The sequence below is a fragment of the Salvelinus sp. IW2-2015 genome, linkage group LG27, assembly GCF_002910315.2.
Source record: "Salvelinus sp. IW2-2015 linkage group LG27, ASM291031v2, whole genome shotgun sequence".
NCBI lineage: Eukaryota > Metazoa > Chordata > Actinopteri > Salmoniformes > Salmonidae > Salvelinus > Salvelinus sp. IW2-2015.
In genome coordinates, this window is record NC_036867.1 from 30,664,914 (window position 1) to 30,676,615 (window position 11,702).

Here is an 11,702-nt window from a genome sequence, read left to right on the forward strand (position 1 = left end):
TAATAATAATGTAAAATTAACATCTGTACAGAAAGACTCATGTGAAGGCCAAATTACAGAGGAGGAACTGCTTGATGCAATTGGGGCCTTTAAGGATGGAAAAACTCCAGGGCTGGATGGCATACCAGTGGAAGTATACAAAACTTTTTTTGATATACTCAAAGGACCATTATTAGCTTGTTTTAACCTCTCCTATATAAATGGTAGATTATCAGACACGCAACAAGAAGGTCTGATATCATTATTACTGAAACAGGACCCAAGTGGTATATATAAAGARCCAGTCCATTTTAAAAAATTGGAGACCTCTTACACTTCAGTGTTGTGATGCAAAAATCCTAGCAAAATGCTTGGCGCATAGAATTWAAAAAGTATTGTCAGATATTATTCATCCTAATCAGACAGGTTTTTTACATGGACTATACATTGGAGATAATATAAGACAAGTACGGGAAACAAAAGAATACAATGAAATATCAGGGACACCAGGCCTAGTTTTCATAGCTGATTTTGAAAAGGCTTTTGATAAAGTACGACTGGAGTTTATATATAAATGCCTAGAATATTTCAATTTTGGGGAATCTCTTATAAAATGGGTTAAAGTTATGTATAGTAATCCTAGGTGTAAAATAGTAAATAATGGCTACATCTCAGAAAGTTTTAAACTATCTAGAGGAGTAAAACAAGGTTGTCCACTATCGGCATATCTATTTATTATTGCCATCGAAATGTTAGCTGTTAAGATCAGATCAAACAATAATATTAAGGGATTAGAAATCCGTGGCTTAAAAACTAAGGTGTCATTGTACGCTGATGATTCATGTTTTCTTTTAAAACCACAATTAGAGTCTCTCCACGGCCTCATAGAGGATCTAGATACTTTTGCTATCCTCTCTGGATTAAAATCAAATTATGATAAATGTACCATTTTACATATCGGATCACAAAGAGGTGGACATACTCAGTATACAAATCCCAAAAGAAAATGATCTCACTCCAATAACTTTTTATAGAAAGTTAGCAAAAATAGATAAGATCTTGCTACCATGGAAAGGAAAATACCCGTCTATTTGTGGAAAAATCACCCTGATTAACTCTTTAGTCATATCACTGTTTACCTATTTGCTTATGGTTTTGCTACACCTAGTGACCTGCTTTTTAAATGATCTGAACAAAAAATATTCAACTTTATTTGGAACGGCAAGCCAGATAAAATTAAAAGGGCCTATTTATATAATGAATATGAATTCAGAGGCAGATTGATTAAATATTAGCATAGACCTCTACTAAAGGATCAGTCATACAAAAGTTAATACCTAAATACCAAACTGGTTCTCTAGTAATTTGGGCTAACGAATGTTCATCCTATGTTCAAGAAGGGCCTCTTTATTTCCCTTTAATTCAGATTAACTGCTCACTTTCGTTTTTGGAAAACGGATACATAATCTCCAACATAGTTCTTTATTTTTTAAACAGCCTTAGAAAGTTGGTTGCAATTGAGTCAGTTTTATTCCACTGAAGAACGGAACAAATCAGTACATACAAAATATTTGTGGTTATTCAAAAACTAATATTGTAAAAAAAAACTGTATATTATCAAAGAAATTTAAAAAAAAAAGTATTATTTAGTGAATGATATTCTTAATAAATAGAACTGGGTGGAGTTATGTACACATTGCAGCTAACATAAATCGCAGAACATAATGAAAAATGTCTGCTCTACCCAAAATTACAACCAATTAATTGCAGCATTACCACAAAAATGAAAGAGGCAAGTAGAAGGGGGAAAAAGTAAGGAACTTGTATGTCGGTCCAGTATTAAAAAGCATAAATGGTTAAAGAAAAGTGTGATAAATAAAAACATATACCAATTTCATTTAAGGACCAAAAAAAAAAAAAKTGACAGCTGTGCCATATAAATTGCAAAATAGTTGGGATGAGATTTTCGATGTACCCATTCCATGGTACATGGTTTATGAATTGATACGCAAAACAACGCCGGATTCAAAACTTCAAATTTTTCTATTTAAATTACTATACTACATTTTTGCAACTAATAGAATGTTATATATATATGGGGGATACAATCGTTCCAGCTCTGCAGATTCTACTGTGAGGAGGCAGTCATTAGATCATTTATTTTGGTATTGTCCATATGTCGCTCGTTTTTGGTCACAGGTCCAGGTATGGCTGAAGAATTGCAACATTTGCCTAGAACTAACGCTGCAGATAGCAATACTGGGTGATTTGAAAAGCCATAGTCAATCAATCAATAATATTATTATTATTTTAGCAAAAAAATATWTTTTTAATTTACAATCTGTAGAAGCTATGGGAATAGGAAGGTTCAATTATTTTGTGAAGCATCACAGCACAGTTGAAAAATATATGGCAAATAGAAATCCGAAATGGATGATGTTGAGAGATAGATGGGAGTGGTTGAATGGAGCTGAAGGAAGGGACTAATAACAAGACAAACAATGTAAAATATACGGGATCTGTAAAATGTATATAGGTTCGGAACTTTTGTGAAATAGCACAGTTACAAATAGAAATCAAACTGGATGGACATTAGAAATAGAGGAAGGACCAAGAACAAACAAGAGAGAACTATTGTAAAGTAGACTGTGTCTGTAAAATGTGTATAAGATGTATAAATTGAAGGTAAAAGCAGAAGTGTTTATTAGTTTACTCCAATTGGGGGATTGGTGGTAGGGTTTGGGGGGGAAAATAATAAAGGTATATTCTTTAAAAAAGTATGTATGTCTATATAGGTATGTGTATGTATATGTGTGTATATGTATGCATGTGTAACGGATGTTACACATGCGTGTATGGATATATATATTTACAAAAAAAATATGGGGGATTGGAAATGATGCAGACAATTACATTGCTGGAAGCAACATTCTTTCCGCAATATTAAGCTGATCCAACCCCTTAAAATAAATGTTAAAAAAAATATTAATAAAAAAAAAGAATAAAGACTACAAAAAATAAGAAAAAGTTAGATATGGCTAGGTCCAAAGCCTTATTTTCTATTGCAAATAGAAAGCTATGGCCATGACATTCCTATTGAAGCGAAGCAAAATATTAAAATTAAAGCATACCTAGGTAGGAAGCTAACTGGCCAGCTAACTGTCAATGAACCGTCGTTAGCTTGCTTGTCAGTCTGCTAGCCGTTGGCTTACATGATTGGTTGCTAGCTAGTCTGATTAGTCAGGCTGTAATACATAAATCATTGGTATATACTGCCTGACACATTTGTGTGAAAAATATTGTAAATGTTCCTTAAAAGCCAGAATGTTGCCAAAAAATTGCGTTGAAACTTACTCTACCGGTTGTCTGTGCAGTTTGTCCTTCAGATGCTCGAAATTTGACACACAATATCCACAGGAAAGTATTGTTTATCCAACTTTTTAGCAGTAGGTAGGTAAATGGTTCAGCTAGGCACCTAGGTAGAATCAGTTTTACATTAGATATTCAGTTCTCTCTCATCAATAGCTATTGAGCCATGCATGCCACAATGAAAATGTTAAATTCTGAATGCTTGGTTCAATATCTATTGACGAGATAATATCGAATAAAACTACCTTTATTACCTCGGTGCCGAACCCAACAATATAATAACATATGTAACTAACTACCTGCTCTCTAGTCGGGTAAACAATACTTTCTTGTGGATATTTTGTCTCAAATTAAGAGCAGCTGAAGGGATAGACAAACCACAGAGACAACCGGTAGAGTAAGTTGAAATATTCAACATTCTGTCTTGTAAGGAACACTTACCCGATTTTGCATACAAACGTTTCAGCCTGTACATAATTTAACGTTAGCAATTAATTGTGCATTAGTCTGATTACTCCGACTAACGTTAGTTGCTAACTAACGTTAATGTAAATAATTGCTAACTAACGTTAGATAGATTGCTTAACATCACATTCAATACAAATGAACTTGGTTGGCTAAAGTAAGGAACCTTGGAAATATCATCCATTAAAATGCATACAATGGTATACGACTGGTTAGCTAGCTAATAACACGAAATGGGCTGATAAGTGCAGTGCAGCGATTTCCTACCGACCGTCTTGTCTGCCCCCTACTAGCCACTGTTACCAGTTAGCGTGAGCTAGGCTAGCAAGCAATTCTTCCACATTTTTACTGATTGATTAACATATTTTTCTTACCTCATCGTTCGTTTTCCATTCTTAAATAATTGATAAGCTAAGGAACTGTGTGTTACTTATAAGATAAAATTGAATGAATTCCCCTGCAATGGTCGATTTAGCGAGATATTTCCCCTGTAATTGCAAATTCCCTTCCACCAAGGGCCCGCCGTAAGGCTACGCAAATTGGAAAATGGGGTACTACCGCGAGATGTTGAGTTTTCTGAGTATCTGCAATATCGAGCCAATCAGAGAACGATATAATATGATCGACGTAAAATTGTACTAATCACAAATAGGGAAAATTTTATGGAAGTGCACCATTGGACCATAATCATTGATTGACAATGAATTCTGTGAATGCGATAAAACAAAAATCGAATGGGCAGCTTAAACCAATCTCGCGGCATCAACATTTTTGGGCGTACGGAGGATTTATAGGAAGCAGTACAAATATTTGTTGATGCACGTAGTTAGCGGACGTTAGCTATTTTTCTGCCCATTTTCTTTTAACCGAAGACCGTTAGCTAATATCAAATGTCCAATATGACATGTATTTGTTTTGTAAGACATCTGCATACTCATTGACATGATTTAACAGTTTCTACTTTCAATGCACAGTTAAACAAAGCATTGCCAACTGACGTTAGTTGCTCTAATTGCACGTGAATTGCACCTGCATATTGACAGTTTTTCCACCATGAAAGGGCTTTACTGTAAAGTGGATGAAACCGRTGCAGAGGCGAAATTTGTCATCCAGGAAACGGTGAGTGCCCAACATAATAATGAAGCTATCGCTTTAGTCTAGCATGCCAACACTTTTAGCAGGAAGGCTCATAGTTGGCTGTCTGACAAACTCACTGATTGTCTTTTCAACATGTCACAGAATGTACCCAGTGCCCTCGGTAGCAACCAGGTCAAAGTGCAAGTGAAGGCATGTGCCCTTAGTCCACTGGATTTAAAAGTAAGTGTAAATGTGTGTTATACTCATTGTATTGTCAGTGTTGACTATATAGACATAGTAATAGCCCTACTGTCTCAGTCATAATGGACAAGACTTACTGTTGTCACTTTCAATATGCTGCTTAAAATAAGTATCAGACCTGTTTTATTTGTAAAAAAATTGGGGACCAAAGTATGTGTTGCTTTCGGTCAGGGTTGCTGTAGGACAGGCCTACCTTACCTGACCACACATCATATATGGCTGTATGGGCTACTTGTCACATTTCCTTACCCTCTCTCCTCTGGTTAGCTCCATGAGGATCTAAAGTTCCAAAGGGACCTGGTGCCAGTAGGGAGGGAGATTGTTGGGATTGTCCTCCAAGGTAAACAGGATATCCACTTCATGGATTGTAATTGACCTTGTTTATCACTTTGATGTTTAGTACATTCATTTCACAATGTACTATATTTTTGGAACAAACCTTTAATCGTTTGCAATATTTTTGTTCTGTCTTCAGTTGGGCCTAAGGTGACCTTTTTCCAACCTGATGATGAAGTTGTAGGTAAATGTTACAGATGGGATCTGAACCTGCTACATAAGGATYAATCATAGAGCTTCAAAACATCCCCCTATTTTGATGATTTTGACATTGTCAACGGCAATGTTCCCGATAACCTATTGAAAGACCCTTTCCATTTATAATTTTTGGATATGACCATGGTGTATTTATCTAGGCTTTGCTTTTCCCTTCTTTCGCATGACAGGAATTCTACCCTTGGATACAGCGATGTCTGGTTTGTGCGATGCTGTTGTCATCAACGAGAATCATCTTGGTATGTTGCACATGTCCAAAATCCAAGTGTTACGCTAGAGTACATCTATTGCATCTATTAGCATTTGTTGGTTCAAATTAACAAAGGAATAAAGGGATTTGATGGTACAAATTAAGTAATTGTTTCTTCTGCAATAAATTTGTGACTTTTGTGTTCGTTCACCAGTGCAGAAGCCAGAGAAATTGCGATGGGTGGAGGTGGCAGGGGCCATTCGGGATGGACTCCGGGCCTATACAGCCCTCCATACCCTAGCCCGTATGGCATCCGGGCACACACTGCTGGTGCTGGATGGAGCCAGTGTAGGTATTTCCCCATAGTGGCCKCTCATCTGAGCCTTCAATGGCACTGTAGAAATCCATAATTGGACATCACAAGATGGCAGCAAAGAATCTTAATACTAGCACACATTCTCTTTAAGAGAACAAGACTACTAACTGCTATTTTGGCTGTGTTTATGCCTTTCAGCCCTTTGGAGTTCTGTCCATCCAGCTGGCCCACTACCATGGAGTTAAAGTACTGGCATCAGCCCTGTCCTCCGAAGACCAGAAGTTCCTGGAGCAGCTTCGGCCCAGCGTCGGTGAGAACATGGAGGGGGCCAACGTGTGTGTGTGTGTGTGTGTGTGTGTGTGTGTGTGTGTAAATAGAGTAGCGGTGTCACAGTAGAGAAGGTGTTGGAAGTTGAGGATTGTAAATTGATGCAGCCGGGTAATAATGGATGTGAAGAGACAGCGTTATTATCAGTTACCTAAACCACTCTCATCATGAAAAATACAGTAGTAAAGTTCTGACAGCAACGCACAGGGCCGGTTTCTCAGTCACAGGTTAAGCAGAGTCCCGGACTGAAAAGCATGCTAGATGGAAATTCCCTGGGAAACTGGCCCGTAGTATTTCATCCTAGTCTATGCTCTCTGTTTCCTCTGTCTCATTCTCCGCTCTTACCACTCTTACCTCTGTCACTCTTTGACTCAAATCACGCATTCTAGGAGTGCGAGAGTCTCTTGTAGGTAAGTCTTGTGTGTGTGTGTCCCCTTGGAGGTCAATGGAAATGGAGTACCAAAAATGCTTATTTATTGTTGGAACACTGTTTGGCGTGTAGCCTTCATAAGGATTTTCCCTGTCCTGTGTCTAGCCAGAGTGATAGGTGTGTGGGATGCCAAGGTGGACCTGGTGGATTCCTGTTTGGAAGAGACGGGCGGTCTAGGGGTGGACATTGTCATTGACTCTGGAGGTAAGAAGCCAATGTAGGGCCGTAGGTTGTTGTTATCCATTATGCTAGTTAGCTTTGTCTAACATGAATCGTAGTGCTGTGTGTGTGCTTCTGTGATTTTGTATTTTAACACAACGGTAAAGGTTTGTAACAGGAATGGAAGGAAAATGGAGTCACTGTTGTGCCCTGTTGTTTTTATACCCCTGACACAAGCTTAAGAGTTGTCCTTCAAAGTTATTGTGGTGATGTTGTGTGTGTGTGTGTGTGTGTGTGTGTGTGTGTGTGTGTGTGTGTGTGTGTGTTCCTCCAGTGAGATTGCATGAGGAGGAGCCAGAGGCCAGGTGTCTTCTGCCCTACAAGCATGACATCATCACCCTGCTCGGGGTCGGAGGTCACTGGGTTACAACTGAGCAAAACCTGCAGGTAGACTGCAGTCAAGTATTCCATCCATTCGTGTTGGATTAGAGCAGCCATTTGGCAGTTCAGTTCCACTAGTCGTCATATATGATAAGATTTATTCATCACTACTTGTCACAATCATACATACAATGGGTGATTGAAATATTGTTTGTTACAGCTTGTTAATGTGTGCTTTCTGAGAAGTTAAACATACTCCAAACAAACAGACCATGCACACTGCCAATGTTATGTTGGGAGGAGTGAAGAGATCTGGGTTAATGGTGTTTCCTGTAATAATGTGTACAGTTGAAGTTGGAAGTTTACATACATCTTAGCCAAATACATTTTAACTCAGTTTTTCAAAATTCCTGACATTTAATCCTAGTAAAAAAMTTCCTGTTTTAGGTCAGTTAGGATCACCACTTTTTATTTTAAGATTGTGAAATGTCAGAATAATAGTAGAGAATTATTTCAGCTTTTATTTKTTTCATCACATTCCCAGTGGGTCAGAAGTTTACATACACTCAATTAGTATTTTGTAGCATTGCCTTTAAATTGTTTAACTTGGGTCAAGTGTTTTGGGTATCCTTCCACAAGCTTCCCACAATAATCTGGGTGAATTTTGGCACATTCCTCCTGACAGAGCTGGTGTAACTGAGTCAGGTTTGTAGGCCTCCTTGCTCACACACGCTTTTTCAGTTCTGCCCACAATTTCTTTTATAGGATTGATGTCAGGGATTTTTGGTGGCCACTGCAATACCWTGACTTTCTAGTCCTTAAGTCATTTTGGAAATATGCTTGGGGTCATTGTCCATTTGGAAGACCCGTTTGCGACCAAGCTTTAACTTCCTGACTGATGTCTTAACGTTGCTTCAATATATCCACATCATTTTCCTTCCTCATGATGCCATCTATTTTGTGAAGTGCACCAGTCCCTCCTGCAGCAAAGCACCCCCACAGCATGATGCTGCCACCCCCGTGCTTCACGGTTGGGATGGTGTTCTTTTGCTTGCAAGCCTCCCCCTTTTCCCTGCAAACATAACGATGGTCATTATGGCCCAACAGTTATATTTTTGTTTCATCAGACCAGAGGACATTTCTCCAAAAAGTCTGGCTTTTTTATGGCGGTTTTGGAGCAGTGGCTTCTTCTTTGCTGATTGCCCTTTCAAGTTATGTCGATATAGAACTCGTTTACTGTGGATATAGATACTTTTGTACCTGTTTCCTCCAGCATCTTCTCAAGGTCCTTTGCTGTCGTTCTGGGATTGATTTGCACTTTTCGCACCATAGTACGGTCATCTCTAGGAGACAGAACGCGTCTCCTTCCTGAGCGGTAAGATGGCTGCGTGGTCCCATGGTGTTTATACTTGCGTACTATTGTTTGTACAGATGAACGTGGTACCTTCAGGCATTTGGAAATTGCTCCCAAGGACAAACCAGACTTGTGGAGGTCTACAATGTATTTTTTTCCTGAGGTCTTGGCTGTTTCTTTTGAGTTTCCCATGATGTCAAGCAAAGAGGCACTGAATTTGAAGGTAGGCCTTGAAATACATCCACAGGTACACCTCCAGTTGACTGAAATGATGTCAATTAGCCTATTAGAAGCTTCTAAAGCCATGACATAATTTTCTGGAATTTTCCAAACTGTTTGAAGGCACAGTCAATTTAGTGTATGTAAACTTCTGACCCACTGGAATTGTGATACAGTGAAATAATCTGTCTGTAAACAATTGTTGGAAAAATGACTTGTGTCATGCACAAAGTAGATGTCCTAACCAACTTGCCAAAACTTTAGTTTGTTAACAAGAAATTTGTGGAGTGGTTGAAAAACTAGTTTTATGACTCCAACCTAAGTGTATGTGAACTTCAACTGTATTTATCGCAGCCTTCCCATTGACCTTCAAGTGGATTTGCTCAAGTTTGTACACAACGTCTTTTGTTTGGGGTTTAATCTGAGCTCGTCTCTCTTCTGTTTCTCAGCTGGACCCTCCAGATAGCCGCAGCCTCTTCCTGAAGGCCGCCTCCCTGTCCTTCCTCAACGAGGAGGTGTGGGGGGCATCCAGTGCCCGCCAGGGGAGGTACCTCCGTATCCTTTAGCCTACCCAGCCCCTCTGGGTCAGCCTCTGGAGGGGGCAGGAATTAAAAATCTAACCATAATTCATTGAGATCAAACAAACATATTAAAATGAAAATCTGATATAAGGGGTTGAGCATGGATAATATAATTGCTATTGTGTTACATGTTAACCTTACATGCTCCTTTTCAGACATCATGAAGGATATAGTGGAGAAGCTTTCCACTGGGACCTTAAGGTACAGCAGAACTGCAATAATGAGTGTGTATGTGCAGTGCAAGTGTGAATAAGCAAGGGCCTCCCGAGTGGCACAGCGGTCTAAGGCGCTGCATCGCATAGCTTGAGGCGTCACTACAGACTGGGTTCGATCCCAGGCTGTGTCGCAGCTGGCTGCGACCCGGGAGACCCATGAGGTGGCGCACAATTAGCCCAGTGTCGTCTGGGTRGGGGGAGGGTTTGGCCGGCGGGGATGTCCTTGACCTATCGACTCCTTGTGGCGGGCTGGGCGCATGCACGCTGACTTCGGTTGCCAGCTGTACAGTGTTTTCTCCGACACATTGATGCAGCTGGCTTCCAGGTTAAGCGAGCAGTGTGTCAAGAAGCAGTGCGGCTTGGCAGGGTCGTGTTTCGGAGGACACATGGCTCTCGACCTTTGCCTCTCCCGAGTGTATGGGAGTTGCAGCAATGGGACAAGACTGTCACTATCAATTTGGATATCACGAAAGAGGGGTGAAAAATAAGTTTTAAAAAATTGAATAAGCATGGTTATACTGTACGTTTGATATTGGAATGTTTGAGTTTGTTTATCCTGGTGGACAGCGCTCACTTTGCCCTTTGTCTTATGCAGGCCCCAGCTAGAGGACCCAGTGCCATTGTATGATGCCACAGTTTCCATGGAGATGGTGCAAAAGAAACAAGTCCGGAAGAGGTTGGTTATTCAACTCTGAGGCGGACAGACACTCTGGTCCTGCATTCCCCTTGTCAAAGACAGGCTCCCAAATTCTGCCTCTCATATTTTCTATGTATTTGTGGCCAGCAGTGGTGGAAAATGTACCCAATTGTCATACTTGAGTAATAGTAAAGATACCTTAATAGAAAGTTACTCAATTAAGTCACCCAGTAAAATTCTACTTGAGTAAGTCTAAAAGTATTTGGGTTTTAAATGTATTTAATTATCAAAAGTATAAATTCAAATTCCTAAGGATAGCCAGGGGCACACTCAGACATTATTTACAAAAGATGCATGTGTTTAGTGAGTCCGCCAGAGCATAGGCAGTAGGGATGACCACGTGTTCTCTTGATAAGTGTGTGAATTTCACTTGTTTTTCCTGTCCTGCTCAGCGTCCAAAATGTAACCTGTTTTTTTGGGTTGGAAGGGAAAATTAATGGAATAAAAAGTACAATATTTTCTATAGGAATGTAGTGAATTAATAGTACAGATACCCCAAAAAACGACTTATGTAAAATACTTTAAAGTACAACTTAATCGGTGGTGTAAAGTACTTGCCAGTCATTCCAATACAATGTAAATATGTGCTCAGTGTCAGTTTGAGTTGATCAAAACATATCAAATGAGATGGATATCTAAATGTTTGCTCTGCTTAATGTAATTACATTCAGCACATTGAGGCTTGTCTTTTTATTAAAAACCTTTGTGGTTAATCCTCAAGCATGGTCATTTTTTACAGCCTCCAACAGAGTAAAACATTAGTGGCATGTTTAGTAGGACACACAGTAGCAAATCCTTTCGCAACAGACATCTCTAGAACCTTCTGTTTGAAAAAAGTTTTCAGTTTGGTGTCTTACTGAACATGACCCAACTTGAATTCTACATAAACTGCAACTGTGCTTTTCATGTGTCATTTGTGACCAGAGAAATTCTCACTAAATGATTAATCTAAGGTGGGGAAACAGCAATGTCCTGTTAGTTGAGGCTTTCCGGGATTGGAGAGATACCATTGTCCACCTGTACCACTCTCTGAGGGCATATCAGAAGTGTTGAGAGACGGGTCACTTCCAAATAGTTTGTCCTTCCAGTCAACACAATGTCCTCAGGTAACCCTCACTGTGATTGTCCAG

At 39.4% G+C, this 11,702-nt stretch overlaps 2 protein-coding genes across 2 annotated transcripts in view; one reads left to right on the forward strand and one right to left on the reverse strand.

Moving 5' to 3' along the window:
* Positions 1-4,355, reverse strand: part of LOC111953484 (intersectin-1-like) — a 77,717-nt gene extending 73,362 nt beyond the window's left edge. The window contains 1 exon segment of the mRNA XM_070435641.1: positions 4,188-4,355. The gene's annotated coding sequence lies outside the window, so the exon portion shown is untranslated.
* Positions 4,356-4,548: 193 nt separating this feature from the next.
* LOC112067738 (quinone oxidoreductase-like protein 1) lies at positions 4,549-11,292 on the forward strand. The gene is made up of 12 exons (XM_024134643.2): positions 4,549-4,932; positions 5,053-5,130; positions 5,419-5,491; positions 5,627-5,671; positions 5,874-5,942; positions 6,108-6,241; positions 6,408-6,519; positions 7,072-7,170; positions 7,460-7,572; positions 9,529-9,634; positions 9,816-9,861; positions 10,471-11,292. Exons 1-12 carry the CDS (start codon positions 4,867-4,869, stop codon positions 10,568-10,570), a joined length of 1,041 nt encoding a protein of 346 aa, XP_023990411.1. The 5' UTR covers positions 4,549-4,866; the 3' UTR covers positions 10,571-11,292.
* Positions 11,293-11,702: the final 410 nt, after the last annotated feature.